The sequence below is a fragment of the Haliaeetus leucocephalus genome, unplaced genomic scaffold, assembly GCF_000737465.1.
Source record: "Haliaeetus leucocephalus isolate CR32 unplaced genomic scaffold, Haliaeetus_leucocephalus-4.0 Scaffold145, whole genome shotgun sequence".
Taxonomy (NCBI): Eukaryota; Metazoa; Chordata; class Aves; order Accipitriformes; family Accipitridae; genus Haliaeetus; species Haliaeetus leucocephalus.
In genome coordinates, this window is record NW_010972581.1 from 575,628 (window position 1) to 594,001 (window position 18,374).

Consider the following 18,374-nt stretch of genomic DNA (forward strand, 5'->3'; position numbering starts at 1 on the left):
TTCAAGCTTGAAAAAAACCTGGCACTGAACAACAGTTCTAATAAAATAAATAAAATCCTCTTTTGTTCACTTGTATAACTCCAAGTTTTCAGGAATTCTGCTATTTCTCAAAATCATTCTGCTTTAAGAGAAAAATGTCACAAGAATATTTTTTAGTCACAAAATGAATTTAAAAAAAATCTGATCATTTTTCTTTTAGCTGAAGAATAATTTTTGGGCTGAGCCTGAATATTAAAAATGTCATACTAAATGGCAACTTTTCTGAAAACTCGAAAGTTTGTGAAAGAAGGAGGTTATGCTGACAGATGTTTCAGAAACCTAATTAATGAAGCCCTGAAATGAAAAAGACTGAGAACAATTGGGCTTCTTGTATGAGAAGAAATAACACGTAACATTTCAAAAGTAATAAAAGACCAATCACCCCAAGAACTTCAGACAAAAAAGAAGGATTGTAAAACAGGAGTTAGGTTTCTTTTTTGTCATTGTAAACTTTTTAAACATATCTCTGCACAGAACTGTCTGAAAGACCGTGATTATATTTTGTGACAATTACCGAGGTTTCAGGATTTTTATACATTCTACGTTAGCAAATAAAACCTTTTGAATATTTTTATGTTGAAATAGCTCCTTTAGGAATCTGTAGGTGTTCTAGTCAAGGTTGTTCTTCCCTCCTATGGTCAGAAATTATCAGAGAGACCAGATTGTTCTGAACCTCAAAGTCTTTTCAACCAAATGAGTATATCTTTTTAAGTGCTTCAGCGTCAATGAAAACTGCATATTTGAACAACATTTTGTTTTCCTGAAACTATTCCAATTGACTCCAACTTCATCTTGCACGTAATAGTTTTGCACAAAAGAAAGATGCATTTAATCTCAGCTGTAAGAGCATGGATTTGCCAGTTCTGTACTGCTGCTGTTTGTGAAAAATGGCTTTGCCTTACTGTATTTCTTTTCATCATCCTCACTTAATGGCTGATCAGCTTCCGATAATGTGGTTACTTGATCTTACCCTGTGAAATTACAATCCATTATCTCGTCAGGATATGTTCTTGGAGGGGGATTAAAAAAATGCTGTCAGTAATACACATACTCAGTTGAAATTAAGTGAGGACATGAAGTAAGCTTACACTGCTGCAAAGTATGGGGTATCAGCACCTGTCCTTCATTAATCCGCTCAGTCCTCTCTCTTTACGCTGTGAAGTGGCATGATAACATAAAGCCACAATGAAATACATGGAACCTTTCTGTCTGTCCATGCTTTGAGGACTCTCATCCACCTAGATGCGGCCTTGTTGCTTGCTTTGCTGCTGGGCATGAGTATGGGTGCTGAAATTGTCCTGGAGCCCATCACAGCGGCTTTCCTCAAGTAAGCAATGGCACATTAGAGTGCACAAAGCCTATTGTGAAACACTGAAATGAAGCCAAACATTTGGAAGCAAGTTTCTAACCTTTGTTAATTGAGGTGCCATTTTATTAGCCAGAATTGATGATGCAGTAAGGGGATGTCACGCCATATTAAGGCCAACGGATGGAAACACTTGTTGCCGTTGAGAGGCAAAGCTGCTTAAGGAGATGCTAAAGGGTGAGTGTAATGCTCTAGGGAAAATTCTGCAGGTAAAGGTCAGTGGAATTTTCCTTAAAAGTAGTTGTTGGACAAGTGTGGGTGACATTTCTTTGTCTGCTTTCTAATTCTGCTTTCTAATCTTTGCCTCAAAGAAACAATGGGGTACAAAGCATATTGTCTGTGTCAGGACTTAAACACAAGCAGTGTTGATCTCCCTGCCTGACTGTCTGCAAAATGGCAAGACTGGCTTAAAAATCATAAACTCTGTTTTGGGAAAAAAAAAAAAGGTATCTTTGTTTCTAGACCTTTTGAGGTCAAGTTTTCAGATATTCCTATATGTTTCTAAGGGCTACACATTTTCCTAAGTGAAAAAGAATAACAAAATATATAAGTTTAAAAAAAAAAGAGACATTTCACATAGCATTTCACATGGTCACGTACTTCCAAATGCCATGTATTTAGGGGAAAAGACCATCATGTGCCTCAAGTAATAAGAGTTAATAACATCAGGAATAGCACCATTTGCACTGATTTAATTTAAACAAGAACTGAAAATTCTCAGCTGCATAGCTCTAAATATGCTATTTACTGTCAATAACATTAAAAGATTGATCTAGCATGTCACCTACAAAGATTCCTTTGGGCGTCTTCATCACAAGGAGCATCTCCTCAGGCTGCTTCTGTGCTGCAGCCCAACAGCTGTCTTTTACAATATATCCTGACTGTCATCAGATTTGGGTTCTGTATCACATTGTACTTATTTTGGTAGAGAAGTAGGTGTGTGTTTGTGTGTGACAGGGGCTGGGGGTGGAGGTTTCACTTTGTACTTCTTGCAGATAGAGTTACTGTGCCTGTCTGTTGGCTTTGCTTATTTCTCTTATGTCCCTTGTGGATATCTGTGGGGGATAAAATAAGCACCAGCTTTGGATTTGATTTGCACTGTGAATTTGCTTCTAATTGGCACCACCCACACCAAAGTTTAAAGTCAACATTTTCAGTTTTCAAAGCCAGAAAGGTAAAGCCAGGCTACTAGAGTGGGATTTTAAACAGCTGGCAAAACTCCATTGCTGTGACAGTCAGTGGTAAAAACCTCTCCTGCAGGGACAAGGTGGTCGCTAGTGATCTCTGGGCCCTGCTTGCAAGCTGTTCCTTGGACTCTCCCTTCTCACAGCCTCTGAAGGATGTGGCCTGAGGCTTGTGGTTTTTGGCCATGTAATGTTGCCATTGTGCAGCTCACAGGGTCAGAAAGGCTGTCATCCTTTGCTGAGGAGCACTGCCAGTATAGCTGAAGGGGAGGAACGTGGGTGTATATTGCTTTTGCCCTGTCCCTTAGCACTGATGAGGTCTAGTTCTGACTTCAGCATTATTTAAAATAGCTTTAGGATTGATTTGTGTTACGGAGTCAGTGCACTCTCCTTCTGTGCATTTCTACCCTGTCCATTACTTATTTGTTAAGAGATTTAGCTTCAAGAGGGAAAATTAAAGTTCCCAAGTAGTTTTAGCAGTAACACTGTGGAGCTTCTTCCAAGTGGCTTTTTTGTCTGCATGCATTTGTAGGCAGAATGCTTTAAAGTGATTTTGAGTCTGCTCAAAATCATGTGCAGGCATGTGCAAGCAAAGAAATCCCAGAGGTTTATGCAGGGGTTTTTTTGGTTGGATTTTTGTTTGTTATTTTGGTTTTTTTAACCATGAAGCCTTTTTAAACAGTATTTGGGAATAACAGTATCCAATTTCACATACTGTACACTGTGATCTTAGATCTACATTCTTCATTTCTAACAGTTGGGCTCACAATGCTTAAGTTTCTACTACGCTTCAGAGATGCATTCTAGTTGTTACTAATATGATATGGATAACGGAATCAAACCAAGTATTTAAAAGCATTATCCCCCCAAATAATCTGGTAAACCTATTCCTAAACTCTCAGCCAGATGAAGCCAGGAGCCAGACAAACAGATTATTGTTAGTGTTTTTCCAAATGAGTACGTTGTATCAGGTTCTCACATCCTTCCTTGGACAGCTCAGTAAAGAGAGAGACTGAAAGCATGGCTACACTCCTGCCTGGCTCTGAAAACCTTAAATCCAAGACTGAAATGGGGAGACGTGGAGCAGCGCTGATGGGGTCAAGCGCAGTACCAGGTGTACGGATTGCACAGCTGTGAAACGAGGGTGCTGAGGCTGTGGGGCACAGTACGGACCACATAAACGTATTGGTTCAGACCCCCTTCAGCAAGGGGATCTCACTGCTTGTTTACAACCCACTGGAGCGCTTGGTCCCAGTGTCTCCTTCCCCAGCAAAATGAATGGCAGAATCTCCAAAAATGGGATGCTGAAGTGAGCATGTGTGACCTTGGGAATCCGCTTTGCTTTAGGCTGCATGACCTGCAGTACCAGATCCCACATACTTTGGGCTCTGGAGTCTTGTGTCTTGGGGGCATTTTTCAGTTCTTTGGCATCACAAAGCCAGCGGGAAAGGAATAACCCTGCTTGCACCAGGCATTTGAAGTGGAGGGGATAAAAAAGTGATGTGTGAGGGGCTGCTGACAAGCATCTAGACTGACAGACATGACCCTCTGCTGCTAACTTAACAGTTGGCATTCTGCAGACTGAAAGGAGATGACCAGTTCTCTGGGGAAGGAGGAGTACAAAACATGAGCAAAGATGAAAAGGAACTTCTGAAGTGCCTTAAGGCCCCAGCTGAGATCTTGTGAAATCCCTTTGTGCCAGGCTGTCTGCAAAATGCACAGTGCAAGAAAGCCTCACACGGAGAAGGCGTGTGGAATGGGAAGGGAAAAGCAGGAAAAACAGCAGTTCCCTAACGCTTCACAGGAAATCAGTATCATCAGCAGAAACTGAATGCTAAGTCTTAGTCCCTGCCCAGCGCTTTGTTACCTGTTTTGTCATGACCTGCACAGGTTAATGCTTGTTTCAAGATATGGTATTAGAAGGGTGCAAAAAGTCCATTACAGGTGTTGCTTTTGTTGTGAAAATATCAGCAGCTCAGTTAATCAGAAATGATGGCCCTGCTGCACACTTTGGGGGCAGGCATTCCCTCCCTCCTGGAAAAAGTGCCTCTCAGAAGGATAGCTTAACAAAATGCCTGCCCATCTGCAAAATGGCTCATGTCAGCCAAGTGCCAAGTGAGGAGAGGAGGTAGAGCCACAGTTTGAGAAGAGTTATGCCCATCCTCGTGGCCCCTCAGAAATATCGGCCCCTTATATGGCAGGAAATTCAGTGTGAGTGGAAGCTGTCAGAGATGATTTAATTCTTGCTGAGTGCTCTTTGACTCCTCTCAGAGTCCCAGAATGAAGCTGAGGTCAGGGACTCGGTGACTGCTGGCTACTAGCCCTGCCACAGCTCTGGGAACAGCAGCTTGTACCCATGTAATGCAGATCAATAAATCTCATCATAGGACTGATTGCTTGTCCCCATGTGCTGGGACTCCCCATCTCCAGTGTCAGGGACTGCGATGAGGTACATGTAACTGCATTGAAAGGGAAGATGTGCCTTTTGTCCAGTAATTAATGTTTCCCTTCTATGTGCACTTCTACATAGAATGGACTGAATTAGTTCTTATCGAGCCAGAACATCCAAACCCGCTGATGACATTTCAAGCAAGTGCAGCATTTGTCACATTAATGGCAAAATCTCCACTGCTTTTACGCATCTCTCTTTCAGAGCTTAGGTTATCAGTGGTAACTCTATCCCTGATTATTTTTGGTAGAGTAGCTCTCACCCACCTTATATGCAAGTAATATGTTTGCCGTAGACATGGTGCTGCAGTCTAATCCTAGACCCATAATTTAATATGGCAAGGAAAGGACCAGTCACCTTCGGGGAAGCCCTACTAGTTTATGTTAGCAAAGTATTTGGCTCTGTAAAGATTGTTTATCAAAATATTGAAATTGCATATCATTAGCTTAGACTGAAAAAATAAAAATATATTTTTGTAAGCATTTTCCTGGGATTGGTTCAGATATTCAAGTGTTCATTGGTCAGTAATAAAATTCTGATCATTTAAATGTCTGAAGTAAATCGAAAGCTTTTTTTTCCGAAGCAGCAGCTCAGATATAATAATTTTAAATAATGTTATAAATATACCCACAGTAATGACTGCAACACCAGTTCCTTATATACACAGAAATTAGCCATGATGATCAATATTATTCTTTATTGCTTTTGAATTTAAATAAATTTAGAAATTTATTAATATGTGCTATTACAGCTCACTGATTCATAGATTTTATGGCTAAAAGGGGATATTTTATCAGTTTGTCTCATCTCTTGTACAGCAGTTTATACAGTTTCCTTATAGTAGTCTGTTCAAATAAGTGTGTCTCACAGTTGGAACTTAGTACCTGTGTGTTCTGTGGTCTTTACCTGGCTGTTTTTAAGAAGCCCCTTACAGTTAGCCAATAATTTGTCACTCTCCATGTTCCGACTAGTTTATACCAAAAATTTCTGCTTGCTACATTGACTCCACCAAGGAGGTGGTTCCTTGTCCACCGTTCACCTAAACTTGGAGACAGCTGTACTTCTTTGATCACAATATAATCTTGTTCCAGTTTAGCAATTTTTTTCTTTACATTCTGACTTGTCTTCCATCAAAGGCAAGACTCTAACTGATTTCAGTATAGCCAAAATTTAATCCTTATTTGTATTAGGTGACCAATATTGTTATACATCTGCATTCCCACTGTCAGGGCTTTCCACTAACAAAGCCAGTGAAGGCATTCAAAAGCTGCATGACTGCATCAACAAGTAACAGGAACTTTTCTCTCAGGCCTTAGCTACACAGAAGTTTGTCATGTCATATGGACGTAAAGCATCTTAGTTATGAGTTGGGGTTAGCCTCTTTAGTTAGACCAACTAGCTAAAGAATCATAAATAAGTTAGCTAGTTCTTGGTATTGCAAGTATTTTGTCATTTCGAATGCCCAGTCCTGTTACCACTGAGGTCAGACCTGTTCACAAGTTTGGCCCCTGATAATTTGCTGTTTTCTTCTCCTATGTCTGTAAGCAGGAAACATTTCATGTATGCAGGCTTGATTCTCCGGAACTTAAGCACATACACAACTTGCTGAAGCAAGGATTATTCCATCAATAGCAACTAGATAACTCATACACGTGAAGATGAGCATATCTGTAAATACTGTCAGGAGAGGAGCTTTAGTTTGGAAATTGCCTTCCTTTGGGGGTTGCCCTCAGTCAGGTTTTTAATTCTTGCAACAGCTCATCAATTAGTTTCTCCATTATTTCATAGAGCTTCTTGTCATGTGTTGCTAGACAAGTTGTGGTGACTGCTAAATTTTCTGTAAGTTATAGCAGAATCAAAGAAGAGAGACCTGTTCTGTTCCTACCCTGCCTCCCAGACGGGCTGTTAGTTGTGTGGTCACTTTTATCTTGTGGAAGGTTTTTTTCACTTAATTAAATTTCCTTAGTGTAACAAACCTATATGTTTTTTGTAATAGTGACTGTAGTTTCCCTGAGGTTTTACTGTGTAGAAATGTATTCAGTGTCTCCACTGGAAAGAGCTGCCTGCAGAAATCAGCGATGCCCTTCTAACACTGTAATCCTAGGCAGCCCAGGGAAATAGAGGGAGAATCTCAGGGTGGAAAAGTGCTGCTATTTCTATTAAATCCTGTAAAAAAATCATACAGGGAAAAATGAAGTTCAAACAAGGCTTGGGGAAGACCTTTTAGAGAAAATTTGTTGGTTTAAGTAATCCTTATTTTTACCATTAAGTCTACTTTTGTTTTGCTACAGACTTGCATTGTGAAAATTAATTGTCAGGAAAGAATAAGAAAATAGTGAAATGATCCAAGGCCTGAATTACTGCCTTTATGGTTATGATTTCCTTTACTTCAGTTAAGTTTCCCTGGCAGAGCTGCAAGGAAAGCTCTACCCCATTAAATAACAGAGAGTCCATAGTACTAAATACAAGCAGGTACAAGATCCTCTCTGTATTTGCAAGCAACCCCTACATTTTGCTGATGAACTCCTGGCATTTTGTTAGTAAATATTTCTAGAATAGATGAAATCCGACATAATTTTGCGGACACATACTAAAGGTGCATACATACGCACACACACATATATAACATATATATATACACACACATACCTATACATATGCATATATATGGACACTTTTAAACATCTGTCTCAGTAGATAGCAGTGGAATTTGCTGCATTCGTTCCTGATTCCTTTGGGGTTCTGGAGTTTCAGGATCTGACTTCTTCTAATAGGGAGTCTCTAGATGTGTTGTTTCAAATGCTGGTTTAAATAGGAAAAAAAAAAGCAGCAGCAATACAGCACATCACAATAGCAGGTTAAATATAGACATGGATTACAGAGCCATTGTTTTCACTCCTGCTAAATAAGACAGTACTCTTAAAATGGAATGCCACTTGACCTTTCGTGTCTCATCAGTCTGTGATTGTATTTAACTGATGCAGGGAGGAAACATTTTCCCCCTGGAACTGTCCCCTGTTGATATGACGATCGCTACTGCTGGGTCACACCATGCACAGGAGGCAGAAACCCAGTGCTCCGGAACACAAGAGGGATCTTGCAGCTCATGGAGGAGCTCTGTCCACGTCCCACAATGACACACGCTCTTTTTTCAACTTCTCTCAGCTTGTGCTCTCTGCTGGCCATCTCAAATCACCACCAGTGCTCAAACATTCAAAAATCACTTACTTTGAAGTGGAAATTCTTGATATGCAAAGCAAGAAGCAGATCTGCATTGTGGACAAGGTGAGTGTATTATTCCAGCATGCTGGGGATGTGCCTGGTTCACACGGTGCTAGTTCAGGAAGTCTGTTTTCACTCTGTTGTGGTCTTATTCTCTAATAGAAATACTTTCATTCTTTTCTTTGGGAGATACTCAGAACTTCTCGTTAGTCACAATCCTTGGCTGCTTTTCTCCAGGATTTTTACAAATAATCCAACACTGGTTTCTTTTAGACCTCCTGGCTGCTCTGTGGACTCAAGATATGTCCTTAGGATGTCTCTTGACACTTAGATTGCAGTGTTTACTTCAGAGCATGATACTTAAATGTCTACTTCAGAATGGATATTCTGAATACATTTGTAAAGCTTAGCATCTCTGCAATGCTGTGGGTTCTTGTTGGTATCTAAACATACTCAGCTGCACCCTACTTATCAGATTGGGCAGGAACCTGGCAATTTTTAAAAATTTTTATTTTTAAACAAAGGGTCTTAACTAAAAAAGCAGTGTTTGTTTTTTTTAATAATGTGAATTAAAAAAAAAAACTACAGTCAAATTGTATAAGCAGGATGAGAGGACAGGGTAGGAAGGAAGTTTATGACACAGTAAACAACAGCTGAAAACATGCTTCATAAATATTTTCATCACAGTTTTTGTGATTCATTGTCCCTCAGCAGAAGAGCTGGTCTCTTGCGTGCCATGAAAATAGTAGGGTTTTGAGGCTTACTGTTTTGCTAGAAGAAAAAAATAATAAAAAATTCCCTTATCCTCATTGGCAACAGCTGGAACTGGTGGATAAGTTTGCTTCAAATGTTTAATTTAATGCCTTTGAAATATGCAGGGTAGAATACTACCAGATTTCTAGTGTTCTTGATTGTTTAAAGGGTGTTTTTGCAATTTGTATGCCTAGTTAAAGCTAAATGTCTCATTTGTTTATTCTTAATGTGGCAAAATATTTTTTGAGTTTTTTTTAATCTAGCCAAAGGGGAAACATGTACAAAATGGTCAAACAAATATGATGACTATTAATACCAGTTCTAATGATAGTGTTTGCATTATTTAATTTACTGAGTGATATTTATGCAGTTATTAAAAAGGCTTTTCTAAATACTATCGTGATTAAGGTTTTGATCCAAAAAAAGACAGTCTGTTTCTTATCTTAAGCTTTCCTGTAGTGTCATTAAAAGAAATATATTAACATAAACAGAATTAGGCGAAGAGCCACATTTCAGGAATCCTTCCATGATGTATGGAAGAACTGTAGACTGCTGGGACAATAGCAGACCTGCATTTTAATCTTTATTCTGAATTTTGATGAGCCTGAACATTTTCTACACCTTCTCCAAACCATGGATTCTGCCCCTGTAGTGGTAGAAAGAGAGTGACGAGTGGTGATTGTGAAGTACTGTCTATATAGAGATAAAATACACACAGAGGAGCAATAACTAAACTGGAAGTGTCTGTTCAGGAATCTATGTTAAATTTACATGGCCATCGCCAGCAGCATGGACCTTTTTTTCTTTTTTTTTGGCACAGTACCAAGGGATTGGTGCAAGTGTAGTGCAAGGCTGAGATTTCCAAGACTGCCTAAAGAATTTGGATTTTGAATGCACGTTCACCTGGCTAAGTCCCGTAATTTGCTGTGATAATCCCTTCCTAAGGCAACCCTGAAAGTACAGAAGTTGAGTTCCGTACTTCCATGAACACTTGCTAGTATTGGTGAACTTCATTTCAGTTGGTTATTAGAGCAAACGAGAACATTTTACTGGATTATGCATAATCTTCTGCTTAATTAAATATAACACTGATATAAAGCCAACATGACACTTCTAATGCCTGTTTTCTATTTGTAAGATAATTATGATTAGCTTCATTTCTCAGGGTTGCATGTAATAATTACTTGTCAGGACTTATAATAGGAGAGAATAGGAACCATAAATTTTAAAATGTATGTATTTACACTCTTATTGCATATTGTTAGTAGTTCAGACTATTATGATTTAGCAAATACATTTTTAATACTCTCAGATTAATAAATCTAAAGAGACAAAATATATTATGATGGCAGAGAGAAGACCCCTTCTTTCTCCACCTAATAGAAATTCAGACAGAATGATTAGATGATTAATGCTATGTGGTTAAATGCCAGTCACTGCTTCCAGAGGGTTAGTTTCTATGAGACCCTTGCATACACATATGAATCCTATTCAGATTAGTGGAAGCTCTGTAAAGTCTGCAAAATGATGATACATCTAACTAGTTTCTGTATCTAGAAATAAATGATGTCTTGTGCTCAATGCAGTGTCAGGGATTTAGAAGAGGTGTGTTCGGCTGTGTGATCTCAAGGAATCAATTGACATCAATAGGCTTTGGATTCAGCATAAGTAACTGTGAATTAATCCTCCATCTATAAAATGAAAATAACATTATTTCCTTTAGCTTTCTTACCCATCTTATACTTTGGGGAAGGATCAGTCACTTATATTAAGTAAAGTGAGTGGTTACTATAAGGTCTTGATTGTCTTTAAGATTGTCTTAAAGGAACAGAATAAATACATATTTGCCTGTTTTTTAAGCCTGTAAGATACATTCACATCATACTGCAGGCTTTTCCACAGTCAGGAAAGGCAGAAAAAAAATATTGAAAGAAAGTAGTAGAAGAGGAACACCCTAGTTATCTTGTCCCATAGTCATCCCCTCCAGGAGCTGGGTCTTGAAGAAAAATACCTAATCTTGCAAAACTTGAAGTAAATTCACAAGCATCAGCAACACTGGTAGTTCATTTTGCACATGTGTACTTTGAACATAAAATTCTTTATAGGAGTATCATTTCTTTAATTTAATATTGTCAACCTGCTCTGGGGACTTTCTCTGCTATGGATATGACATTATGCAAGTAGTTTGGTGCACACGAGCTTTTCCAGTGACTTACTTGAAGATTTTAAAAGAGAAGAAATAGCAGTGTGAGATTTTTTTCCCCATATTTGCTCTTGGTACAGAAATTAATTCTGAGGTGAGATGTCATGGGGAAGAGGCTTCAGATTTTGGGGATGGGGAGAGAAGGGAGGAAACACAAACATGTCTCAAAATTTTTTTCCAGTTATTCTACAAAATGTCTCCAAACCACTTCTGGCAGGACAGCAGACACCGTGAAAGGGGGTTACCTTTGAAAGTTGGAAAAAGGCTTCAAAAAGGAGTTAGTAGGGAAAGCTAATTTAAGCCAAGGCTACAACAACCCCATCCATTTATCCTTAAAAGCAGTATATAAAAGCTCAGAGGAGGTACCCTGGGACCGTACTCATGTGAACAGAGGTATCCACACTGATGTGATGGCAGCTGGGGGGACAAAAGGCACTGAGGTTTGGAGGAGAGGTACGAGCAGCCTCCTGCTCTGCGCACTGCCCATGGGAGGGCAAGAGTCCAGGCGTGTGGGTTAGATTGAATGATGGAGTCCTGGGTCTGTCTTCCCTCCTTCCCTCCCCACTCCCCAGGGAGGCAGGCACACTGCATGGCTCAGCTGTACGCAGAGCATCTTGCCTGACCCGAGGTCCCCCTGCAACCCGGGGAAGGATTTCTCAGACCAGAAAGGCATTTACCCAAGCAGGCAAAGGCCTTACAAGAGCTGGTGGCTGAAAGCCACAATCAGGCAAATTCAGCCAAGAAATTTGGCTCATGTTTTGACAGTCAGTCAAGGGGTGATAAGTAACTGTTGGGCATCTTGTGGGTGAATCTTCAGTCTCTTCAACATGCAAATCAATACTGCATTTTTTTTAAGATGTTCTGTTATTGAAACACGAGTCATACAGGTTTCTTGCTCAAGGAGCGAAAGAAATATTCGGCAAGGAATACATCTCTTCTTTGGCCAGTGTAAACCAGCAAGTGAGCCTAGATGATCACAAGTCCCTTTTTTCCTCACAATTTATTAATTTCTATGGATGAAATTCCCGTCTGTCTGTAAAGAGGAGAGGGCATGTAATTAGTGGTTTCTTGTTAGAAATGTTTTCAGTGAGAAAGTCCCAAAATGTCTAAGGATTTTGGCTCCCATATTTCTTCCAAAAAGCTACAGAAAATGGCAGAACATGCAAAATTCCTCAAGTCTTAAAAATGAAAGAAAATAATTCCTTTTTGTATTTTTTAACAAATAAGCCACATTTTTCATCATCAGCCGCAACTTATGAAAAATACATAGCTACTCAAAAACTCCTTTACTGGTACGTTATTCCAAAAGCCTGATGTAGGTTAGTTTTAAAGTTATCGATGTACAGTGATTTGATTTATAAATGCTGTTAAGGCAACTCATAACTGTTTCTGTTATAGCATTCGTTGTATAATACTTTTTTCTCCAAATTAACTTGTAGTAAAATGTATTTTCCCACAAACATAGTGCAATGTAATTAATTTTGCATGAGTTGCTTTTAACGCAGAAAGTGTTACACAGTATAGTTTTTACAGAATAAATCACCTTTGGGGAAAGCAGCAGAGAAAGCTTTTTCCCATCAAAAGCCTTAGAGCTCAGTAGTTTTGTGCTATATGATTTTGCAAGCTAAGCTATAAGCAGAGGTGCGAACTCAGGTTTTGGCCACTACGCAGTGGCCCTCCTTTCCAGAAAACTTCTTAAGGCCTCCAGAAGAGAGCTTGCTTGCCTGCAGGAAAGAGCCTCTTCTCTTCATGTGCTGTAAAGATGATGGAAGCTACTTTCCTACTGTTCCTTAAGCCAGTTCTCCATGCACCCAGTGCCCTCTCCCACTGAAAACTCTTTGGAAAACCCAGTTACTGATAGTTAAATGTTTGTGGTTAATGATATGTACTGTAGGAATATTTAACTATATGTTTGTGAGTGTAGACATGCCCTGCAATGCCTACAATGAAAGTCATGTGAACATTGTTATTTTTCTGAAATTAAAGGACGCTTGCACGGGGCCTGTCCTTTCATTACACATTTTTGTCATGCCCAGCATAACACAAGGCTGCATCAATCCGGTCACTTATATATACAATTCTTCTTGCTGTTAAATATTACACAGTATATGTATTACCACATCTTTTGCCAAATATTAATTAGGGCTTATTCTGATTACTCTGAAAGGCTTGTCTGTCTCTGAAGGAATTCACAAATTCACAAGCACTTTTGTTTGTAAAGCACCTAAAACAATAGCATCCTTGTATCTGCTCACTATGGCTTAACAATACAATGCATTTACACTGGCATGACAGCAAAATCAGATACATGCAGAAATGGTATCTGCAGGATCAGAAATCTATTACTCTCGCCTGTGAGTTGCAGCTCTGTCACAGAAAGTGAGCAGCCAAGAACAGTCATCACCAGCTCTCTTTTGCATAGTCACCTCTAGCAAATAAAAATAACTTCTCACATCATGACTTGGAGGTTAGACATACCACGTTCATTTTAGGTGAGCAAATACAATCATTAAAGTAGACAATGAAACTCTACAAAGGAACTCTTTGCAGTACCAGGACATTGCCTTTTACATCATACTCTCCTCATTTGCTTCATTCTAGGGAAGTATAGCAAAGAAGTCCTTTCCCTGGAAAGAGATTAATATTTTCATTGCCTTATATAGTCTTTTTTTCCCTAAATCTTGCAAATATAATATTTCACTTCACAGAGCTCTATATTCTTCCTTGTGGAGAATGAGCAGAACCTGTGCACTTCCACAGCGGCCTTATTTCATGCACAGAATTTTTAAGATCATCACCTTTTTCACTCAAGCAATCTGTCATTAGAGATGTCCTGCCTCTGATGCCAAAGATGCCCAAAGGGACTGAATAACCAGCTATGTCAAAGAAGGGGTCTTCCATGGTAAGATCACACGTTGATGCTGAGTCCCACAAACTAGGGATTCCCACAGCAATACTGGTGAAGGAACATGGACACAAAACTAGTTGGACATAGGCTCGTTGCTGTGGAAGTCCCCTTTTTTACTTCCTTTTGGAAGGAGGATTGCATGGTGTCTTGTGTCTTTTACTGTATGTTTTCACAGGATCCAGCACAGTGGGGATCTGGTCCCTGCTGGGAGGTGTTGCAAGAAAATACATTGCATTTACAAACATGTTATAAAGTCTATGTGTTTTCTTGCCCATAAGAATTGAATCTTATGCCTACCCTGCCAGTGCTGGAGGGGATGACAGTAGTATTTTCTTCCTCAGTTATTAGTTACACATGGTAAAGTAGGTAAACATATTCAAATTCTGTTGAAGCAATGCATTACACTCATTTTTTCCCACTCTACTAGAAATTCACATCATTTTAATGTCAATATAGCTACAGATACTTTCACATGAAAAGAGGCAACTAGACATATTAATTTCTACTTGCTCTTTGCCATCACCATTCTTGTTTCAATATGGCTTTTTAAATGGAATACCTGGGAAAATGGCCTTTGATTTACCTAGATGAGAGAGTCTGGGGAGGGGAGAAGCTGGTAACTTTAGGGCATTTAGCATTTGTGAAGCGATAATTTAAAGAATTACAGAAGATACTACAGAAGACTAATGCTTCAGCTGATACTAATTTTCAAAGCTTAGAAGTGCCTTTAAATACATCTCTCTTATACATCTCTCATTTTAGATAGAAAATTCTAAGCCTGTGGGGAAGAAAGAAAGAGTGGAATATAATAAATCATCTAAAAAATCAAAGCTTGATTCAAAGTTCAGTGAAAACAAGACAATGAATTCTTGAGATACCAGTGGTGCTCCAGCTCTTCATGAATATATGCCTTTCTGGTCAACAGTAAAAGCCAGCTATGCTCCCCGAGCAGTGAATATTGCCAAAGTGTATCTGTAGAGACAGATTCCCAGCCAGTGTGAAAATGTCCTCTTTCCCAACAAAGTTATGACATTTTACCCCAGCTGCAAGTTCGCCTTATTGCATCAAATATAATTCACAGATTATTGCAAATTATGAGTGTACTGGAGCAATATAAGACCATAGGGAGCTGTAGGTGTTTTGTTACTCTAATAGTTGATCAGAACAACCCATGATGGAAATTTAGGTGTATAAAGGCATCTCACATAGGCATTATTGTAGCATTAAAATACTGCTGCCCATGATTTATTGGTCCATCAGAACATGCTTCAGGTTCTTCCTGAAATCAGACCTGTGATTCTTCACAAAGTACCTGAGCCATGTAGTAATGGATCTATAAATATCTGGCAATATATATTAATGTTATCATTAGAACATATCTGCCTATGTTTAAACAATTTTGGATTTTAAAAAGTCCTTAAAATGCAAGCTTTCCTTTTTTAATATATACAGCTCTTGTGCTACAAGAGAACAAATTGTGGCAGTCAGAGAATCTCTACCAGAAGTACAGCAAGCATCTCTTTGTTGCACTTGGTATTGTGAAAAGTACTTAGATTTCTAACTGACCTGATGATGTCTAATTGTTCTCATATATCACCCTTGTTTCTTCCCATTCCTTTCCGCTTCTCAGCTTCATACTTCCCCTCATGGTCCACAGGGGGCTTGCTGTCTCTCCATCTTTCCCTGCCTGCTCTCCCCATCATAACTTTGGACCTACTGGCCAAATTTAAATGCATCTGGAAGGTGGGGAGGGAGGAAAAAAAGGCTCAAAAGATTACTTAGTTCCAGCTTGTCTAATGGAAACCGGTGCCTGGGTAGGGTAGTGTTTCAGAGCAGGGAGCACAGGCAGAGTGCAGCCTTCACCCCTGCTGTATGCCAGTAGCCAGCTGTCAGCTCAACATGCACATTCTGACTGGGCGATCAGCAAGTGCTTGGCAGCAAAACATGTTTCTTGCCCAGTGGAAACACCATAGGAGACAGGGAAGGGATATGGGGCAGCTGGAAAAGGCTTTGAGGTCCTTTATTAGTAGAAAGTAAGGCTTTATTAGCCCTGCTACTCATACAACCTCTCGTTTTGCCAATACATATTCTCCTGTGAATTTTCTTTGGAGCTGCTTGATCTCACTCTTGCTTTTTGTTTTCATGCAGTCCCCCAAATAGTTTGTGACCATCCTGTGCTAAGTATTGGTTGAGTTTCTTGGGTGCACTGCTTGATTTTAAATGTTAGCAGCCTGCATAGGTATAAAAAAGCAAACATAAACCTCTACAGCCATTTGCTAGAAAAGGGAAGGCAAATTCAGTGAGATTTCACAGCTAAGCTATATAATTAATCTGTGCTAGGACTGGCAATCAAACTCCAAACAAAACCCTAAACCTCACTTTCTTCCTGCAAGGAACTGGTCAAAATTAATTATTTTTTTTTAAAGTGCATATCCCAAATGTTGTTTTCTTTGCAAATTACAGTGCAAAAAAAATGAGTCTTGAATTTTTGATGAAGTAGAATTTGGGAAAGATTGTATTACAAATTAATTTTGGAATATTTCAATCTGTTATGACACAATAGATATTTCATTTTGAGTGCAATTTATTTTACAATTTAATAGTGATTTAAATACATATTATTTCCTATTGGGTTATTTTCCATGGCATGAGAGCCATGTGTTATATTATTTTACACTATCATGATTGATGTGTCATAAAATAATGCAAAAGTAATGAAAGTTCCATACCAATGAGAAATAAAAAGAAATGGAAATAACACAATGAAATGAATTTTCAGCATGTTCCTGAAGCAGGATTTAAAAAACCAAAAAACAAAAAACATTTTCTATTTCATTTTTTAAGTTTGACGTCAATACAAATTTACACATCCAGAGTTTTGCCAGAACAATTCCATTTCCCTGGTAGAAGAGTTTTGTAACAGAGGCTTCCTGACTGGTTCTGCTGTTAAGCTCTCAAGGTGAATACGGCAACCTTACTCAGTTCCCTTTAACAAAAGGTCAGAAGGCATGGAGGCGTACCAAGTCTAATAAGATTTGCTCAGAAATAGGCGAATGTGGTGAATTCTGTAAATTGAGGGATGGCCTGCACACCTTCTGTCTGCTAATGGATTGCATTCTCTTTGCTTCCACTCTCATCTTTAGCAGAGGGAGAAAAAGCTCTTTCTGGTGTCTGACACTTTTTCTGAAAATTTCTTGCAAAGGGAGAGGATTTTTTTTTTTTAAATAAGTACTCAGCAAGCAGTACAAAAACAATATAACATCTTTAGAGACAAACTTGGCTAGTGTAAATTGACATGACTGCACCCAGCAAGCATGTGGTTACGTGTATTCTTAGATAATTTGACCCATAGTCACTGGAAATATTAGTCAGTTGGATTGTCTCATATGCCAAAGTTCATGTGACCACATAATAATCTAGGAGATTGCTAAGTGATATGGCCCTCTACTCACATATACTGGAACTGACTTGAGCTAAAACCATAGTTCTGAATATATCCAGTTTCTGGAAAAACTGTCTTGAGATCAGAGCTAGCTGTTTGGTAGGCAGTTCATTGCAGTCTACAGAGTAAAATATTAAATTCTGTCTAAAGCCTTTGTGTAGCTGCTGACAAAATTTATCTGTATGTAGTTACTTCTATGTCATCTCCACAGTGAGCTCATCTGTTTATATCTCTTAGGACATGACCAGGACACTGGTTCACCAAGCTAACAAGAGAGCAGCGTGGGACACACTGAGGAAGGTTACAGTAAAACACCCGATTTTTAATACTGTCTTTGAAAATTAACAATAAGAAAAAGTAATCCGATCTAAAAGCCAAATTCACAAAACACAGAGATCAATTAGAACAGGTGTTTTCCTGATTAACTTTCTGTGAAATGCTGCTGATTTCTAATAATACAGCATGGTCCCAAAGCAAGGACAGGGTGCAAAAGCAGTAATGATGAAGTATTTGTTGAGTGCTGAATTTGGAAATTACCTGGCTTTCCCATTAGGTGGTTATCTGTTTTGGAGTCAGATCCTCAGCTGCAATAAGCTGATGTCACCCTTTTGAACAAATTTACCCAGGCTGAAGATGGAGCTGTCTGTGGTTAATGAGCAGCTGGAGTGGCAGAATTTCTGAATTCCCGCAATTACAGAAAATGACTGCCTGTTGGAAAGTAGGTGACTCAGCAGTGCAGTGGTACTGACATGTCACAAAGAGAAAAAATATTCAAAAGGAAATATTGAATGAAAGATCACTTGTTTGC

The 18,374-nt window shown here is 39.0% G+C and overlaps 1 protein-coding gene across 1 annotated transcript in view; it reads left to right on the plus strand.

The window, feature by feature from the left end:
* The first annotated feature begins 8,048 nt into the window (after positions 1-8,048).
* Positions 8,049-18,374, plus strand: part of TECRL (trans-2,3-enoyl-CoA reductase-like) — a 65,232-nt gene continuing 54,906 nt past the window's right edge. Inside the window, exon 1 of the mRNA XM_010561457.1 lies at positions 8,049-8,323. Within this exon, the coding sequence (XP_010559759.1) occupies positions 8,090-8,323 (234 nt within the window). The 5' untranslated portion in view covers positions 8,049-8,089. The remainder of the gene's footprint in view (positions 8,324-18,374) is intronic.